Source organism: Rhamphochromis sp. 'chilingali', assembly GCF_963969265.1.
Source record: "Rhamphochromis sp. 'chilingali' genome assembly, chromosome: 1".
NCBI classification, from domain to species: Eukaryota; Metazoa; Chordata; class Actinopteri; order Cichliformes; family Cichlidae; genus Rhamphochromis; species Rhamphochromis sp. 'chilingali'.
This window is the reverse complement of record NC_137929.1, coordinates 38,448,420-38,469,346: the sequence shown is the minus strand read 5'-3', so window position 1 is coordinate 38,469,346 and position 20,927 is coordinate 38,448,420. Positions and strand designations below refer to the sequence as shown.

The window sequence follows — 20,927 nt, the reverse complement described above, 5'->3', positions numbered from 1 at the left end:
TCATCTTCTCCTGTCACGGTCAGCGGTTTGAGTTTTTGTGAGTTTGTAATTCTTTTGGGTTGGAAAAGCATTTTATGTTCACACTCTATGTCTCGCCCTTTCGTGTCTTGCCTCTGTGTTTTAATGTTTGTCTCTGGTCTTTTGTCTCTTGGACTTTATATGTAGTTTAACTTCCCTTGTCTCATTAAACCTGATTTGCTACAGCTCTTGTCTCACTTGTTTCCTTTCCCCTCTATACCTGGGCTGTATTTATTGTCTCTCTTTGTTGTGTCCTCCTTCAATGCTGTGTGTTTCCTAATTATTTTTCTCATGTATATGTTTTTGTTATGCTTTGATTGACAGATTGATATTGAAATGATTTTAATCACTCTCTTAAAAGAAGTCAAGAACCCAAACGAGGCCAGATATGGACCCAGGAGACAAAATTCAGCTTTTATCCGATTATTAAGTGATGACATGACGAATCCTACTTCCGGGCCTAAAGTAGTCTGCGTTTAACATGGCTTTTGTGTTGTTAACATGTTTAATGCTTTGTATTTTCTTCTATTTAATCTCAAAAAGCTCCTAAAAAAAGTCAGTGATCACTGTTGACCTCCCTCGGCTTTTATTGCCACTAATCATTTATTTAAGCTCAGTTTTTAAAACCTTAGGATGTAACTACAGCCCAGCCCATGCAGCAGTATATGAATGACTAACCTCGTATTGTGACCACATGGGTGTTACAGTGGGTGGTTCTTGTATTCACTGAATAAAAGGCTGCAGGGAAGGCTGTTCTTTGAAGTTGGCTGGGAAACAGGTGAGGAGCATTCATCTCCAAGAGCCTGGTTCTGACCAGGCTTCCCTTGCAAGTTAAAATGGATCGCTGTTTGTCTTGCTTTGTTCACTGGTGATAAGTCTTGTGTTACATGTTGGGCCTGCGAGCGCAGACCCAACATGTAACACTAGTCTCATGTATCTGTGAGCCGGCCTGGGTCTCTACACTGTAGCTTACTTTTGATTTTCCCTTGTTGATGCTCATAATAAATATATTAATTGTATAATTAAACCTAAAGATGAGCATATCATTTGAAATGGTACAGTTTCACTTTAGTTAGTGAAGTAAAATCACTTGCGTTTAGTGGTAAATTAATATGTAGCACTGATAAAGTGGTGTTCCTTACTGTTCAATCACTAGGTTACTAATACTGAATGAAACAGGATAACTAAACACTCTGGTGAGTCCACACACACTCATTCCCAAACATTCTGAAAATACAACCCTTGCTGCAGCCCTGAGTCTTAGCTGGGGTGCAGTGTGGCCTAAATTGAATGGTCACTTCACTCATAAACAAGCCATAAAATAAAAGGCACATGCAAATATCAGTACTCATGGCTCCTGATAGTTTAAAAGGTGAACATTTGCCTGTTTAAATCATAAGAACTGTCACTATACAGAAATGTGCTTCTGAATGTGGACGATGTGTCTTCTGACTTTGTAATGCAGTTGTGCTTCTGTTGAGTGATGTAAACAACCAATCGATCTACACTCTTCAAACATCAAAATTGATCATTTGATTTTGTTTATGACACAGCACAGGTGAGTTTTCCCACCTTCTCCTCTTTGTAACTTCACACGATCTTTCTGTTTTCATATTTTGGACATGATTTTGGAGTCCACCTTCGCTGTAGCAATTGACCGCAAAATAAAGCTACCGCAAATGTACAACTCTACATCCGGTCTTAAAACAGGAAGTCAGCATTTTCTCGTGCACAGGGTCTATTGGTTTTGAAAAAACCCTTTCAGACTCCTAATTACCTCTTGGTAGGTTAAAACAGCTCCACACGCCAGGTGACTGGTCAGTCATGAAAATAACAGCGTGCTGCTTGTCTACAGACTAAAATGTCCACTTGATAGCATTAGCTGGTCTTTCTACAAACTCACACACACAGTGGACACCACACCTACCCGCCAAATCCCACCCTTCTACCTGAAAGTCTCACCAGATTAGCAAGCGCCACCAGAGCTTTAGAACATGCCAAATAAAATAAATGAAATAATAAAATGTAAATAAGTAGGCTGAGTCTAAGCAACACACATTATACATATACATATTTATATTCCGAAACTCTTCCAAACTCTTCCACTTAAAGTGTAAAAAATACAACTAGATAATAAGATGGAAGTCAAAGTCTAGCAAAAGCTGATTGTTAGCAAACATAAAATTAATATTTGAATTGACTGATCAGCTAAATTTAGCAGTAATATTGTATTTGTGGTAAAGCAGTTTATAGCATCATGATTATTATTAGTTTTGCACTTTTGGATAGTTTTGTGAAATATGAATTTGGTCCAAATTTATACCCCGTTTTGTGCACAGACACAGAAGTAATGGCCCTATTATTCATTAATGGAATATGAGCTATTGGTGCTTTTAGCTAATTCAGATTTCAGAACTTTATTTGCGGTGTGATCAGGATGGTTGGAGGCTGAATATTCATCATAAGCTGTTATAAAAGCACCAAGTATGACTTAAGTCATCAGATTATTTTTTAAGTGTTTGTTTCATAATTCTGACGGTATCTGCAGATATTTCAAAGACGAATACTTTATCACACACACACACACACACACACACACACAATCAGAGACTTGTGGATGTTGTAAATAAAACATTTATTATTTAAAGACACACTTGAAAGTGTATTAGCAGTTAGACCAATGAGCTTCCAGAATTACAAGCGAACCATATACATATACAGCTTATACAGGAAGCCTTTAATCAGAGACTCGTACTTAAGTGTTTTTACTTATTCTGAATATTTTTCATGTTCTTCACCAGCGAAGGAATCCATATTAGTATTTTATCTCTGCTGGTCATTTAATGTGGGGGAGAAAATACAAAATAAAGGAACTTTTTGCTATAACTATCTTTTTGCATGTATTCTTTATAAAACTGGGTTCCTGAAAAAGTAAATAAAATATTTGAACTTATTGTGTCAAAGTCAGTGAGTCCCCGTAAACTTTTATCATAACTCTGTTAATCTGCCACAATAACACAAAGCTTTACACAAGATGTCAAAGACATACAGAAACAAGAAATATAGATAAAATATTTATACATACTGTACATAAGTGTACAGAAGCCAAGAAAGGCTGTGATGCTGTGAATTTTTTAATGCTGTTATTTTAGAATAACTTGAATAACTCACTTGTCTGTATCAGAAAGAATTGCCACAACATTTGTAAACCAATTGTAAAGCGCTTATAAAGAATAATTTCCGCTCGTAGGAATGAGTAATGATAAAAGAGTGGAAAACACAAGCCGCTGTTTGTCTGATGTTCCTGTTGCACCACAAAGCCGCAAAAATGATTCACCATAGGGGTGAAAATAACACCTCTGCTTATCTGAGTGCAAGGATAAACACACAATTTTACTTTCTGTTTTGATGAGACGGAAAACTAGGGTTGACAGAATAAACCCATTCATGTGTCTTAATTCAATTTATTTTATGATTAGTCGCCTTTATGGATTAACGATACATGAAAAGTGGCGTCATGATTCCTGATAGAAAACCAAGAGGAAAATAGATCTTTACAGAAATAATAACGCATTATCAACAATTTACACTCCTCTGTATTTTAATAAGCATATTCAAAACAGCCAAAATAAATGTCCTCCTGTAGTTTGCTTGAAGCTCATGTTGTCTAATAAGCAAAGAGTAAACAACTTATTTTTTCTTGGTATAAAAAATAGTCATTACCACAAGAAAACGACCTTTGTTATCTCAGGCTAACTTGTTATCATGACATAACAGCATTAAAAGATTATTTTAAAAGCACAGTGATTCAAGACTTCTGTGGGACTACGCAAAGCATACTGTAAAGAATATTTAAAACAGTTCACATTTAACATCCGCATTCAACATCCACACACAGAAAGTATTATCACACTCACTCGATAACAGTTTGAAGGTGTAAAAAAACTCGCTCGCACTCAAAACTCCACATGGTTTAAATCATATTAATACAGTGCATTAAGTATTAGAGTTAGTTCAGTTACTCTGTCTGTATAAAATGCCACCTTTTGTTTATGTTAAAATGCTTTTAGTAACATTACTAAACATATACGTACTCCAACGAACACAATGAGACGTCTGGATAAAAGAGCTCATTTTTCACGTAGTGATGTTGGTACTGCCCTTTAAAATCCCTCATTAAAATACTACAGTTCCAGTTCTCGTTACCTGTTGCAGGTATTTATTTATTTTTACAAAAAAGCAAAACCAGTACTGTGAATCAACACATCCAACCTTCAGCTTCACTGCAAAACTACTCTCAAGCCAGAATTGCCTCAGCATTTTTCTTCTTAGATAAAATGTTTTTAAAAATCCTAAATAATCCTTAACTTTGATGATTTTTGTTACAGATTGATTTTTTATCTGCTGCCCTGAGGACTGTGCTACAAAGTAAGATTTCATCTTATCCAGGTTAATCTTGGGTTTTCTGTACGATGTAGGTGGTTCATTTCTTACATGAAAATCCAGTGTTTTTAGTTTTTTCAATAACGCAGTAATTTAATGCATTACTGTAATCCAATAATTGCATTACAGTTAACATTTGTTGTATGTATATTTATGTTGTTGCTTTCATTGCAAAAGTAAGGGAGGTGGATCCAAAGAAAAAACATGGAACAAAAGTTTTGTCTTCTTCTTACACACATGTGCTATAATCAGCTGATTTCAGTTTGTGTGCTGGAGGAAGAAGAAAAAAGTGATGGTAAAGTGCAAACAGCTTCTGGGAAAGAAACGGCTGCATTATGTTACTAACACAACTTCAGCTCTTTACAACCATCTGCACAGGCAGCATGCTAACACTAAGCTAGCCAAGAGCCAGAGTGATGATAAAGCAGAGTGAAGCTGACCCCAGCCCAGCAGCCAGACCCTGAACTTTAACAGATAACAAACTGCTGAGAAGTAAGACTGAAGCCTCTGTTTCTACCTGTTCATGTTTCTAAAGTAGAATCACTGTGGCGACGACTTTGAAGTCTCTGGTTTTCATCTTTCATCTGCTTTGTTTTCATAAGTAAAAACGAAATAAATGATCGTGTGTGTGTCTCCTCATTGGGATATTGATTTGTGTTGATGTGTGGGACTGTAGACTCAGATTTATATTCTTAAATGGTAATTATGGGACACTGCTTTTCAGGTCATTTCATGGAGTAACAATAAGTAATCTCAGCAGTATAATGAATAACTTTCAACCTGATATCACACCAAAGCTTTGCCAGCAAATTTATTATCTCCCTCTGCTAGTAATGCAACCTTTGCATGCATGTCCATTTACTGCTTCGGAAAAGGAAAAGCATGAAATTGACACTTTGACCAACGTGTCTATTGCATGCTTTACTGTGATATTCTGTTTGGCAATTAAGTAATGTACTGAATTACTTTTAAGAAAAGTAATGAGTAATGCATGACTTCTTTTTAGTGTCCGGTGCTGCAAACCTAATTCGCTGACCAATCAGTTCTCCAGAAAATAGCGTCACCATTCCTGGAAGATTCCGCAGACAGTAGAAAGATTCTGCTCAGACAGTAGGAGGGTCTAAAGGTTTTTTTTATACTGTCTAAAATCTCTTTTTTCCCTGATGAGCATCATTCTCCTGTGTCTTAATGACAGAGCTTTGATATTGATAAGTCTTTTAATTCACACAGTTGGCCTTTTCTGCTGGCTTTCTTTCCTGGATTCAAATAGGCTAAACTTTATTAATATATCATCTCTTCTTTTCCAGTCTTACTGACCAAAGCACTCACATGCATTCATACATACATACATGCATTTTAATATTAAACCACTGTTCAGGACCCTCCCACCCCCAACACACGCACACACACACACACACACACACACACACACACACACACACACACTGACACTGCTGATTTCTCTGCAGCAGCTGTGTTACATTCAGCCTGTATTATTGTTGCCTTTCAAATGGACATGTAGGAGAAACCCTGGGTTAATTTAGCAAGTTGATAACCAGCTTCATGTGACCACTTGACTGCCATTATTAGGGTAAGTGAATGTAGACAATGGAAAGATGCTGAGGGTATATTGAACTTGCTTTAAAGTTCATGGCTCATCTCGTTCAATTTTCTCTAAAAAATACGGTGTAGACACTAATTTGTTGACATCATTGAAAATACAAAATCTTTTAGCATGCTGTCGATTTGTATAAGTCAGGTTTGTAACTTGATATTCGAACTCTGAAAGGCTGTAAACATCTTCTTTGTTTGTTCTGGTATACAGCCTTGTGGTTAAAGAGTGTGTCTGGTTTTCATGCGCAGTCTTAACACCCAGGTGTTCAGTTTCCTGCCACGTACTTTAGAATAACTCATGCATTGGCAGTTTAGGCTTCTTCATGAGAATGTGGTCGCTTCTTCTTTGTTCCTATCTTTGCCTGATCTCGGTTTCACATCAACTTTCAGAACCTCTTCTTTCACTCCCTTTCACACATTACTAATTCGAACACTCAGTGGGCTGCTGTCCCGAATACGCCCTCTCTGGCGGCCCTTCTCCTCCCCCCTGTAGCTCTCCTCCAGTCTCATCTTTTCCAAGTCCGTTCCGTCTTCCTTGCCCTTACGTTGACGGGACCCCTGCGACTGCACGTCTGGTGGCAGGCCCTGCTTGAAAAGGGGTGGAGTTTTGGTTTTTGCCACTTTGTCAAAAAAGGCAAAATCAGCCACGTATTTTCCTGACGTGGACAGGGAGACGACAGGGGGGAACTCGTAGCCCCAGAGGATCTCGTCGGGAAGGTAGGATGTTCGAACCTGGCATGTGGCGGAGGTTGGCTCGACCGTGGCACTCATGATCACCAACAGCTCAAAGTCAGCCAGTTCTGGGTCTGTCCAGCCACCACCTAGAACCAGAAGAGTATCGAGGTGACTGGTTTCTGATGCTTTAGCCCATTAATAAAAAAAAACATACAATTTGATACAGAAACATATAATTCTTCTGTTAATGCATAAAAGTTTTTATATGATGCAGCATTGATTACAAGTCACATAAGTATGAAAGGAAGAGGCAGGAGAGAAAACAGTTGTTGAGATATAAATGTGAAACGTGGTCTAGACCAGTTTCTCTCACATGTCAAAGTGGGTAAAAAGGTTTGCTTGAATAATTTGCATTCATATGTAGGTTGGTTATTGTTGCTGTTGCATATTGACTTATGTGTTTGTCTATGAAAACAGGTAAAAAAAAAAACCTTTTCATTTCCAGAGTTATTGTTATCTTCATGTAGCCACACACAGCGTAGTGCAAACCCGCCTTATATATTAAAAAATAAAAAATATTCCGGCTTTTCTTACAAATCTGCCTCCATCATGAGGCAACAGGCCTTCCTCCATATGAGGAAATGTAAACTACAATAAAAACCACTGTAGAATCTTGTGAGTTGGTGTGAAAAGCAGAAACACTAAACACTATCCACTGTTAACATCAGAGCACAGTTTATTTAAACTCATGTCCACAGACATGCAGTCTTGGGCCCTGGAAGTGGAAAAAAACTCCACTCATCTACGCCCAGCAAAGTACAATACATTTGTAACCTAAGCACAAACACTGCAGATTGTGTCTTATTTACTTGAACTTGCTAACACACAATACAAACGCCTTCTGTTGAGAGTGCTTGAAGAAATTAACACTCATTCGGAAGTGCCTTTAGCACTACTTAGAACAAAGGGCAAAGCTGCAGCCTCTTGCGGTGGAAAATGAGTGTTACAAACACACACACCCACACACACACACACACACACACATACACACACACACAAACATGCACAGAACTGCTTCACAGACTTAAATATACAGAACTTAAGGAAAAATTATCAGCAAAAACTTTTAGCACATTTTCACAAACAGTGACTGTTCACTGAAAACTCACCACTTATGACTTTCCATTGTCAAAAGCACTCAACACAGTCTCTCACACACACAAATAATTAAATAACTCATTTCTGAAATGTCAGTAAGCCTGCAGAGTAAGCGCTGCTGCGTAGTCACAGACAGGTAGAACGTACTTTAGAAGCACAGACAAAATATACTTTATACTCATCATCGGTGCACGACCTCAGCACCCAAACAAGCAAACACCTGCATCAACAGGCCTCACTCAGAATACACTCACTCATCTGTGTAAACATGTCTTCCCCTCACCCAGACCCACAATCACTCCCACCACGGCAACAACACCACATTTCGCAACCACTAATACACACGGGATTCTCTCTGTTGGCCTTTTTACAGGCGGAGCAAAGGCCTCATCTGCATGCAGTGATCTTCCAAGCACGCCTCTAGATATCTGCACTGTTTGCATTTCAGCTGAGAGGCCTGCTCACCACAAGATATGCATTTTTTTTCTGAGTACAGTTCCCTCTCAGTAATTTGATGTATTATTGTGAGGTAAGATATTTAAGAAAGTGTAAGAATTGTTGAGATCCTTGTTCATCATTTCCAAGTCCTTCTGACTTTTAGATGCATGGTTAAATTATCAGTGCTGCAGTTGTGTCAGTGAGGTGGACTGGGAACACAGTCGAGAGGATGGCAGTCACATTGTGCAAGTATTTCATTATTTACCTGGGAACTCAACACTATGAAGCACCTGCACCTCTGCATAGCACTGATGACGAGAGCTGTGGAGGAGGAGAACGATGTAGTGCTACATTTCTGAAGCCCTCACTGTTAGCTTTTAGCTAACGTCTCACTGTGAGCAAAACCAAGAAACTTCTTCCAATTAAAGGATGGCTACCAAGGCGGGGCTACCAATATCAACTCGACTCAAATGTATTCTTTTGAAAATACAGTTTATAGTATAAAACTTTATGCCCCCATGACAATTTCTAAAACTGTCACTCTAAGGAGTTACTTCTCTCATTATGTAATGCTGTAATATAACAGATTACTTTTTTTTAGTAGCTGTAATTTTGTGGTGTAACCAGTTTCTTATAAAAGTATGTCTTTCGCAGCTGACGAGCACTTTAAAGTTTCACAGTCCCCAAGATTATTGTAAGCAAAGACTTTCACTACACAATTCAGTGCAAGCCTTTTGGTTTTTAGTTTCTGTGCATGGAGTTTTCAGTGATGACGTGGTTAAGGTGTGCTTCTCTGTCTCAGCAGTTGGAGAGCCAGAGTATTCTGCCCTGCTGCTCCAACTGTGGAGAAACAGGTTTTTTTGCACTTGAAGCCAAATTCCCATAGATCCCATAAGGAGGCATTCACTGCTGAACTTCCATAAGTGTAGTGCTGTGTTCTGTGTCCCTGAAGTTTGCATGAGAGGTATTCATGCATGCATTCACAATCATTAGAAGCAGTCGTATACTTTCTGTACGTCAGTGTGTAAAGGGTTAACAAATGAAAAACAGATCAGTGACGTGAAATATGACAGTTTTTCCATTACTAAGAAAAACTCAAAACAAGTTAAATATTGAACTGAAAGATAAAATGTTTTCGGGGCGTTTTATTACTCATGCAGGAGGTTACATCAGTGTGTAGATGATATGACACACAATGATACAGATCTGGAGTCTTTAAGATGGATTTAGTGCTTGTACTGCTGTAGGCTTCGTGGTCATGAAAGCTTGCTTCAATAAGTTTTTCTTGCAAATGCAAATTATTGTTTAGTTTAGAGGAAGTGAAAATGAAACATAATTACAGTAGAAATATTTTAGAAACTTGTCAAAAGCTTGTTTAAAATTAAACCTTATGGAGCATATACAAATAACAAACTGAGTCCGCATTTTCAATACCCACATTTGAGCCGGCACAGTTCTGAGAAGTCAGGAAATTAGTCAAGCACAATATTCAACAACTAGAACCAATTTTTCTGTTCAGGAATGGAAGTAAATAACTTTAACTGGGTTTCTTAATCCAAAATAGTGATGTGCTTTACTATTCTTTCTGCTTTTTTGTAGAACAGTCCATTTGAAAATTCATACATAACAGTAATAATTTTAGCATTAAAAATATGATTTTAATTAAAGAGATTTCACCAACAGGTGGATTAACCATTATAGAAACAAAAACAATTAATAATATTAATATTTGTTTACATATATATGTATATATGTATATATAGAGTCATTTTTAGTACGATTCCATCAGGCCTGAGTTCTTGTAAATGGATCTGTGCAGGCTTCGTGTCAGCACTCCAGACTGTACAGTATTGTGCTCTAATGAGGGGTGTCTCTGGCAGTCTCTCTCACACACATTCCAGCCAGAGAAATCTTCTCTCATAGAGCCAAACAAGCCAAACACTGGACACCGAGAGGCAGCCAAGCACGCAGCACATGACCGTAAATACCAACACACCTACATGCACATACATACTCAATGTGCATACAGTAAAACTTCTGTCAATGATATACATTTCATACAAAGCAAATGTAAATAAACAACCCATTTCATACAATATGATATCTTTATTTTTTGTCATTAAGTGGTTGCTGAGAATAAGACTGAGAAATGAGAAATAACACAACGGTTGTCACATTCTAAGACTTGTCAACACTTAATGTTAATATTGAGAGAATCCTTTTAGACAACAGGATTAACAGATGTGTGTTTTGAATTGAAAATATTCCGATGCGTATTTCAGTTTCCTTTCTCCATGAACTGAAAGAAACAAATTGCTTAATGCAGAAGACTCAGATGCTTCTGTCTGCTAATGCCCCTATAAAATATATTTTCTTGAAATTAAAAGTTTGTTTCATGCATTTAGACATACATTTTGGCAAGAAAAGGCCATCTGCAAAAAAAAATTACAAAAGAAATAAAAATCTGTGTTTACCCAGTACGAACACCTTTCTCTGTGTTCTGCAGCACATCCACATCTTTTGCATGGTACTCGTATTTTTTTCTGTTTACATGTAACATGTTACAGTTCATCAGAATCCCACTGCACTATTCAACATGCTATAAATTTCATACAGTACAGCATCAAGCAGATAAGCTTTTATTAGACCCTAATAAAAGACGTGTCCACCATATAAAAAGCCTCAGGATCTGAAAAATGGTGCCAGTTGGAAAAAGCCCTAAACCTGCATTCTTACAAAAGTCCAGCTACATAGAAGTCTTTGGAAAATAAAGCAACTGCTGACTTTACTTATTTATTTATTGCTGTGTTCATTGTTCTGCTGAATTTATTTATTTGTTGTCAATCTAGTTTAAAATCATCTGAATACAACAATGATGTCAATTTTGTTAATTATGATCCCATGTAGAGTGAAACTATTAGCTGAAACAGAGTATTTCTTAAGCGATGACTGTCTGTGATTTACCCAGGAGTTTCCCAGTAGTCGATCGGATCAGCTCCATGCTTGGTTAATTTTCAGTTTTAACAAAAGATACATGGAAGAGCGGGGTTTTTCAACTTAATCGTTAAAATAAGTAATAAGTTTTTGTTACAGTTTTTTTTTCACTAACCAAGAAAAGTACCTTCGGCTTATTGTCACACTGAATAATAAAAGTGTCTTTCTAAGTAAGCCATGGCTTTGTGAGCTACGGTGATGACTAAGAGCCAAACTGAGGCTTTAAAACAGTCAACCATAAACTAATTGATGAGGTCACGGTGCCCACTTTCATTAGTATTTACAGTACATGGATCCCTATTTAATGTACAGTGGTCATATGATGTGTAAAGGAATCATAGCTGTAAACTGACAAACAACAATTATCTGTTGACTTATTCATCACATCCTTCCACATCATTCTGACTCGAGCTGGGATTTACCTTTTGCTGCCCAGGCTCTGAGGGGGCTGTTGTCATCAATGATGTGGTAGAAAGTGAGAGGGATGATGAGGAAGGGGCTTTCGCTGGACGTGTCCACCTGGAAAGGCACATTTCTCTGGTCCAGCCGCACCGTCTCCCCCTCCTTTGTCAGGGACGTCTGAAGCAACTTCCCCGTCACCTGGGAGCCAAGATGCAGTGAGTAAATGTAGCCATGAGGTTGGAGAAGGCATCCTGTAACCAGAAGGCCCCAGGTTTAATACCTGCACTGGCCATCATCTCCATGTCCTTGAGCAAGGCACTGATGCGTATCATTCGCTTTATTTGTCACCAGCAAGCTTTTCCTCAGCAAAGCAAATATTCAGATAACAGGAAAACGTTTTATAGACATGAAGCGACTCATAATGAAAAACACACTTTCCAGGAACTAAACATAAATAGTAACTCCAAACAGTTACAGGAAGAAGGCTTTCATATACAAAAGGATATTTTAAGCAGCAATAATCAGTTTGTAGGTGCTGCTGCATTACCTGGCAACCTAACAGCAGGCTTTTACGCATGTTGGCCACTCGAATCATGAGGCACGGCCGTCCCTCGTGATTCGACACGACAGCGTGTTGGCTGAACTTCACCGTCTCTCCTCTCTTTTTGGGACGAGCAACCTGGAAGGCGAGAAAAGCAAAGTCGAAGCTGTTGTCGATATTCGGAAACCATTTATCAGGCTTCTTATTTCAGTTTTTGAAACAAAATAACCCAGACATGTTGAAAAAGAAGACATTGAAGGAGGAAATTACAAGATCATGTTGACAAGACAGACTGTTGAATTTTTAGACCACACGCAGGAGGAAGCAGCTGCAAGAAACCTCATTATGATAGATATGAGTGCTGATATACTGTAATACCAACACGCAGCGTGACATTTCTTGATAAGGATACTGATTGCTGTAATGATACTGTGAAGAAAACATATGAGGGCAAAAGATAGAGGTACGTGTAGCAACCCCCTCAGCTGACGGGAAAATGTGTCAAAAGATACTTAAAAGGAACAGTGATAACAATGTAACCCACATGTTTTAAAAATACATGTTTAAGATGCTGAACAAAGAATCCAACATTGAAGGCAGACAGCAAGAAGAAATGGTTTAAGTAAGCTACTTTGTATTTACAGTGGTTCCTCGCTATAACACAGTTCACCTTTTGCGGCCTCACTGTTTCGGGGATTTTTTTTTTTTGGTGCAATTTTGCATGCTTTTTTATTTATTTATTTTTTTAAATAAAACAAAATTGCGTCCTGATTGGCTGTAGACCAGCCAATCAGGACTGGTCTCATGCCGTGTCTCCTGTACAGTCCAGAATGCGTTCAGCATTCTGAAGTGCTGCACTGTACATTTGTAAGTTTTCTCCCCAACAAACACAATAATGTCGACCAAACGTTTTGCACCGTCAAAGGTAACCATGGGTGCCTTTGGTTTCATTCTATAATACTGGGTTTATTTTTCTACGAAGGTTTGAACTTTGAGAGTGTTTAAACAAGAGAGAAAAGCGTGAAAATGTTCATGCCTGTCTGAAAAAAAGTGTATAAAGTGTGTAGTGAGGGGTTTTACAGCCTGAAAACATCTATAATAATTGTAAGAAATAAAGTTGGCTACTTTGCGGATTTCACCTATCGGGGTTATTTTTAGAACGTAACTCCTGTGATAAACGAGGGGCCACTGTATGCACATACATAATCCTATGAACACAAAAGGACAAGATGCAGTTATTTTGACTTAATTTGTTCTCTTTCACAACTTTTCTGATGATCAAATTTGGCATTTCTAAAATTTCTTCTAAACTTAAAACTACCTTTGCGAGGAAGGTGCCGGTGATGAAGATCTCCATCACCATCGTGACGACCAGCTGGAAGATGAGAAGGACAATCGCTACAGGACACTCCTCTGTGATGCACCTGAAGCCGAAGCCAATCGTGGTTTGGGATTCCAGAGAGAAGAGGAAGGCCCCTGTCAGGGTCTTCACCTCCATTACACACGGCGTGTGGTTGGAGGGGGGGTCAAACTCTGTGAGAATGTAGGCAGAAAGAAAGATCTGCAAATCACTTACAGGATAACTACATTGTTCCTTTTCTCAGCCTTCACTGTCCTGCCTTTGTCATGCTTTCTTCATTGTTTACTCATTTACAGAAAGGTGTGACCGTACTGCAAAGGCAGTAATGTAAAGGATTATAACATTTTAAAAACTATAAAATGTAACAATTCACAAAATATAGAATATCTGAAGTGATTTGTCCAATAGCAAAACGATGTTCTGCTGAGTGCTGTACTTTGGAGTGTACTACTTATCTAAATACTGATGCAGTTTCTGTTGTTGTTGTTTTTGTGATTCAAGAGATTCAAGATTCTTTATTTGTCACATGCATGGTTATACAGGTATAACACGCAGTGAAATGTGACCTGATACACTCCTCGACTGTGCAACGAAAAAGAGAGAGACAGAACTTTATATACAGTGAATGAGTATATACAAAGAGGACATGTGTGGTTCTCGTTACAACACAAAATAAACAGAAAATGGCTTGAAACACATGAGAAAGAGACAAAATGTTGGCTTGGTCTTCAAACTTGTTTCAAGCTGTTGGGTTCTTACCATAACAAGCGACGGGTAAAGGATACAGTGACATCCCTGCAAACCTGCACCAGAAACTGAAGAGAACCCTCAAACAAAATATGTGGGAATGCCCTAATAAGATCTTCTTGATTAACACTCTTAATTTCTTTTTTCAGCTCATGTCAGTTAAACACTTCATTATAGTATAATATTGACCATGTGTGAAATCTTAGTTTAGGTTTTACTGCTATGTGGTCAAAAGCCTGAGAATTAAACTGCAAATTGCAATGTTGGCTACAGATGCAAAGTCTGTGTTTTCCCTCATTTCATTACAATCCACCTGATAGTCACTGATCTATTACACTTAAAATTAAAAATGTCAATGTCAATGTCAATGTCATGGTGGCACGGGAGAAAAATGAAAGGGATTACCAGATGTTTATTTCATGGAAATCCATCGAACAGTAACTAACTAAGGCCTCGGGGCTAGAGACCTCTTAGCAATGATCTGACAACCACTCACGAGGGAAAAATGTGTCTTGTCAATCAGTTGCAAGTGGTTGCTAGAGGTTGCTGGCTAACGCTGAGTGAGCAAAGCTCATTCTATCCTTGTCATTCCTTCAATCAGTGGCAGATTGACACAGTAACTCACAGTTTGCATGAAAGGTCCGCACATGTCTGCAGACACTAATCAGTCTACTCTCTGTGCAGCATTGAAATGTAAAAACTGTGAGACACAAACTAGAAAGGGTGAACACTTATCTTCAGAGTAAAAGATGTGCTTTACTGCTGCAGTCATCACATTTCAAATAGCACAGCTTTAACTCTGCGGGTGAACCGTTTCCGTTTCTGGTTTGTGTTGCACTTTTCACAGTTTCACTACCAGTGTTATCAGCAACTTGCACAAGTTTGCAGTCATGTCAGCGTCTGTCACGCAAGTTCTGAGTGCAGCACTGTCAGCAACCTCTAAAATTAACTCATCAAAATACGCACTTTAGTGACTGGGGGTTGCTAGGTTGATTGGTTTCTGATTGGTTTCTATGATCAGTTTCTATGCTTGCGTGAATGTGGCTTTAGCAACTGATTGGACAGCTACCAGCCTCTAAAAACCACTGTTCGGTTAATGCAAATTTTTCCCTTGGAACTGGTGGCATCAACATAGTTGGTAACCAGTCTCTAGTTCTGTGTGACTAAGACTTTAATGAAATTGCCAACTACTACTACTGCAACACTACTGCTGATGAAATGTTGTATGCAGTGGTTAAATAATTATTTGATCACCCACTGAATTTGTAAATTTGTTCACTTTCAAAGAAATGAAAAGTCTCTAATTTTATGGTGGATGCATTTTATAGGAGAGAGACAGAAATTACCTAAAAGTTAAGAATTGATTTGCATGCAACTGAATGAAATAAGTACTGGATCCCAATCGAAACGTGACTTGGTAAACGTACTTGGTGGGGAATCCCTTGTTGGCAAGTAGAGCACTAAGACTTGTAGTTGGTTACAAGGTTTGCGCAAATCTCAGGGGTTTTTTGCCCATTTCTATTCAGAGAAACTCTCTCAATCCTTTAGCGTATCTCAGCTGCCGCTTGAAGGAAAGCATCTGTGTGTGTCCAAGTAAACTTTTTCTTGCAGGTTGACGTTCTTACACAGGAACCAGCAGAGCATTTTCAAATGCACTGTTGACCTCGGAGGAAAAGCAGCGTTGTGGAATTGACACACTCTTCACTAGTCGGGACAGTTACAAAGCTTTCCTCGTTATGAATGAGCGATGCTTTTTTATTAAACATTTGAACATGATTCAACACAAACTCTCGTAGAGGAGATAAAGTCAGAGAGATACATGTTTTGAAACGACAAGGATCAGGTGCATCTAGTACACCTAGAGCGGCCGCTAAAAAACGATATACAAGCAGAGCTCAGCAGTCAGCGCAACAAATTCTGGATCCATGCCGTGTCCGATGTGAAACCACCTTCATGCTGCATAGTGTGACTCATTGCAGTGGTCCCGGTTCAACACTGATTTTGTGTTAAAGTAATACTAAAGTAATAATGGTATTTCTGACCACTGGTATACCACAACTGTATCCTTTCAACAGCTACCAAAAGTTAAAGGACCTAGCTTGTATGAGCCTTATGGAATATTTATATAAAGATCCTCCAGCTTCAAACTGTATTACCCTTCAAGGACCTGCAGCTCAGTAAAGTATCGCTCCGATTGGATAGTTCAATTTGTGATTGACATGACATTGACCTATCAGCTGAAAGGAAGAAAAATAGGGTCAAAATTCGTACTTATAACTTGAAACTTGAGTGCAGAGTTTCACAGGGATTTTTTTTTTGCTGTGTGCACACACAAATCTTTTTTTACACACACATAAATTCTTTTTACACATACAAATCCTGATTTACAAGTACAAAATATTTATGACCACAATTCGAGCCCATAGATTGAGGTCTGGAGACTGTCTAGGCCACTCCACGACTTTAATGTGCGTCTTCTTTAGCCAGTCTCTTATTGTGTTGGCAGTCTGCTTGTCATTGTTGTGCTAGAAGACCTGTCAACAACTCATCTTCAGTGTTCTGACTGAGGAAAGGAAGTGAAGTAGGTCCTCTAGGAAAAGCTTGACATCGGTGGTGCTGTTTTCGCTTCCTCAATACACAGCATGTCACAGTAACTCAAGTTGCTATGAAACTGATGCCAAAGAGCTCAATTTTGGTTTCATCTGACCACAGAACTTTCTCCCAAGCCTGAATCCTTTAGATTTTTCCTTGAACCTTCTTGAACAGAGGAACGTCACTACAAGATTGCTATCCATTACAGCATCGTGTGTTACCAATCGTGTCCTTAATGACTAGACATGCCAGCCTGTTTGGCATTCCAGACCAAGGGCAATTGATGGTCGTTTCTTCCATTTCTAAGTAATGAAACCAACAACTGTCACCTTCTCACCAAGTTTCTTGCTGATGGTCTTGTAGCCCATTCCAGCCTCACACAAGTCTACAGTCTTATTCCCAATGTGCTTTGACTGGTTAGTGCTCCCCATGGTGATGGAGAGACAGGAATCAGAGACATTTGTTTTGTGGACAGATGTGCTTTATATACATAAGGAGTTGGATCAGGAATATCTTTGATTGGTTGATTCATTGATTGAAACCTGTGTGCCACATCAGCACACTGGCAATCTTTGTGAGGCAGAATTTTACGTGGCTTGTAGTGAATCAAATACTTATTTCACACATCGATATGTAATCAGTTTCTAACTTTTATGTACTGTGATCTTCTGTCTCTGTCCATTAAAATGAAACTTATGATTTCCCCCATTGAGGCACTTTCCCTTTACGACATGAGTTATTCAGTATGACAGTTTGCTTCTTTTGAATTAATGATTTCGATTTTTGTGTCATTTAAAGGCCAATTAAAATCTTTTCTGCTTTTACTTTGTAGTTTTCTTTCCCCTCTCATTTTGACTCTCCACTGTCGACCCTTCTTCATGCTTACCTAGTAGGTCTCCATGCACCATGGCCACCAGATACCAAAGTACTCCAAACACGAACCAGGTCCCCGCAAAGGTAGCCGAGAAGAGGAACAACTTGTAGCGCCATTGCATGTCCAGGAAAGTCGTCCAGAGGTCACGGAGGTACAGCGCCCCTCTTCCACTTACATGCTCAATGCGTACATTGCTCCGCCCATCTTTAGAAAGGACACGCCGCCGCCTTCGCAGAGCACTTGGACCTCCAGATGCAGCTCCTCCCACTCCTGCATGACCGCCAGTTCCATATGTGGGGGTCAGCAGGGGCTTGGTGATGTCAGTCTGTGTCTGAGAATGGCAAACTTTCTGAGGGGAGGTGCCTTCAGAGGAAGGCGGTGTGGCTGAGGTCATGACCAAAGCTACATGGTATAGGAGAAAGAAAGAGGACACAGCAAGAGGTAAGGACACAAGGAAAGGTGTGCAAAAGAAGTATGAAGGAAAAGAAAGGAAAGGATAGTAAGGAAAAAAGGGGAATTGGTTGGATGGGCAGTAAAATAAAATGAACAGCGGGTGTTTTAAAATGAAAGAGTGAAGGACGTAAGAAAAAGAGAATTCGATAAGCACGTGAAAAAGAAAGATGACAGAGTGGAACATTTAGGAGGAGAGGAGAAGAAGAAGAGAGGCATTAAAGGCACATTTTCAGCTGGACAGTTGCTAGCTATCCACGGCGGTCCATTTAAGACCCCTTTATTCTTTCACTGAAGGCACAGCTGCCCTTTCACATTAAAAGCATGAAAGCACAGGCTCTTTCACATGTTGGTTGCACAAGACAGCTGCTGAATGCACCAGTGACCTTTTTTTATATAAAAGAAAAAGAGGTCTTTAAACTTGAGCCACGGATGTGAACACCCTGTTCAGTTTTTCTAAAAGCAGTTGTCACTCCTTCTTAATGTGTTTTTACTTTAAGACTGACATTAGTTGTGAAGCATTTGCAGCACATGACAAACTACCCTCTTGCACATGTACTTTGTAAATAACACTAGGGTTTGAAGAGTAAAGCCAACACAGAAGGCCCAAAAGCTGTAGTGTTTTGAATATTTTTAGTGAAATATTAGTAGCAAAACTGTTAATGCTGTGGTCACCAGCTAGGATTTACCTACACTGCTCTGAATAACTACCCCCCCTCCCCCCAACCCCCTTTGTAGTGTTGGTGCTTTTTAGAGTAATTTTCAATCCAAAACTCTGATGAGTAATATGGGTTGCTGTGTGGTTGATTTTACTTTCCGACTTTCCAAGAAGTTCAATCTACAGTTTTACTAAATGAAAGTCTAGTATGCTATTGGTGAAGATCACTGTAAAGATAAAGCCGAGGTTTCAAAACTGGAGTTTCTGTTGGATGGTGTTACAGTGGCTAAATCTAGCTTTTTTAAATAGCCTGCTGTTATCAGTGCTACTAGCATTAGTGGCTAATTTAGGTGACAGGGATCTAGCGAGGGATGTGCAGAGCGCAGTGGCGGTTTTTGATATGGGCGACATGAGCAGTTGCCCAGGGCGGCATTGTGGTGGGGGCGGCATCACGAGCATCAGCAAAAAAAGTTACTCCTACTCATGCTGCCCCGACATCAGGCCAGCGCATTTTGGGGATGGCATAGGCACACATCGGTTTTCTATCTGCTTCCAAATAGAGCACATTTCCTTCATAATGTTGTAAATCCAAGACCATTATGTATTCATGATTTGAATCCTGGGTTGTGCGAAATCGCAGAAATAGAGCCTAGACAAAGTGAATCTGTGAACTAAGGTTTAGGTCTATTAGGTTATGTTGTGGTGATCCTCGGGTTGGGGGATGGGTGTTCATACTGGAGTGCAAAATTAAGACCAATGGAAGATGGACAAGAAAAGTTCAAAGCCATCAGGTGCTCAGTTTAGGAAAAAGAGAAAAGAAGAGGAGGAGAAACGAGCAAATGATACAGGTAGGCAGATGTGTCATTGGATAATGGCAGGTCATCCTGAAACAATCAGAATCAGAACACTTTATTAATCCCTAAGGAAATTATGTGGGTTACAGTTGCTTCAAGAAGAATTGGTAACAGTAACAGTAACAAACTAAACTCCAAACAATACATTATGTTACAGATTTTACACATTTAAGAAATAGCACTATTATATACAGATCACTCAATTATAAATATCAAGGATTAACAGAGGTGATTATAAATAAATATCAAGAAAAAGTGCTAGAGGGAGTGTTCGCCCAGGGCGCCAAACAGGCTAGGACCGCCACTGGCAGAGTGTGTAGTAGAAGCTAGGGAAGTGTAGCTGCTCTGGTATTAGCGAAAGGTAGAGGTTTGCATGTAAGTTAATGCTGCTTTAGCAGGTGATGAGCTGACTTGCTAGTCAGAGATGTTTAAATGTCTACCATAGAAAAATAAAAAGTAAACATAAGAAATAACTACAGTATATCAGTGGACAAAGTTACATGTATGCATTTTGTTGATATTTTTGTTCCTGTTTCAACACAATAATGATCTAATGCACAAATCCAGTTCCGAAAAAATGATTTTCAGAGTTTGGAAGACTCTGATGGGCTTATAAGTAAATCCAACACCTTCTGGCGATGAACTGGAAAGCCAGCTGGAGGTCAGGTCTTTCTGATACTGCTGTGGAGGACTGACAACAAATCCCTGCAGCCAGGCTCCAAAATGTGATGAAAAGACTCACTCATCATAGCAGCGTATTAACGCCTATGGCTTAATATCCAAAGCTACAACTTCATCATTGAACTAGAGAGTTTGTCACATGCATGTGCGTGACTGGCAATACCCTGTTACGGTACAATAAGTGATGGTTTAAGTGGTTCTCATAGTGTCAATGGTATATTAACTAAAAGGCCTGCCACCCCACCTCTGGCTGCCATGGACACTTATTGTCACTTTATTGATTCCCTCCTGTGCTCTCAACAACCTCACTCTCATCTGGGCTGCACTCTTTCTTTCTACACATCCTTCTTTTTCCTTTCTTCCCTCTTCTTGCGCTCGCTGTTTACTAAACAGCCCTTTTGTCTCAAACTGCCTCTGCTTTCCGGAGC

At 39.2% G+C, this 20,927-nt stretch overlaps 1 protein-coding gene across 1 annotated transcript; it reads right to left on the bottom strand.

Moving 5' to 3' along the window:
• Nucleotides 1–6,486: 6,486 nt before the first annotated feature.
• kcnj10a (potassium inwardly rectifying channel subfamily J member 10a) lies at nt 6,487–18,250 on the bottom strand (the record flags this gene model as incomplete). Its single annotated transcript, XM_080905662.1, has 5 exons — nt 6,487–6,896; nt 11,763–11,940; nt 12,290–12,421; nt 13,605–13,816; nt 17,869–18,250. 5 exons carry the CDS (start codon nt 18,248–18,250, stop codon nt 6,487–6,489), a joined length of 1,314 nt encoding a protein of 437 aa, XP_080761788.1.
• Nucleotides 18,251–20,927: the final 2,677 nt, after the last annotated feature.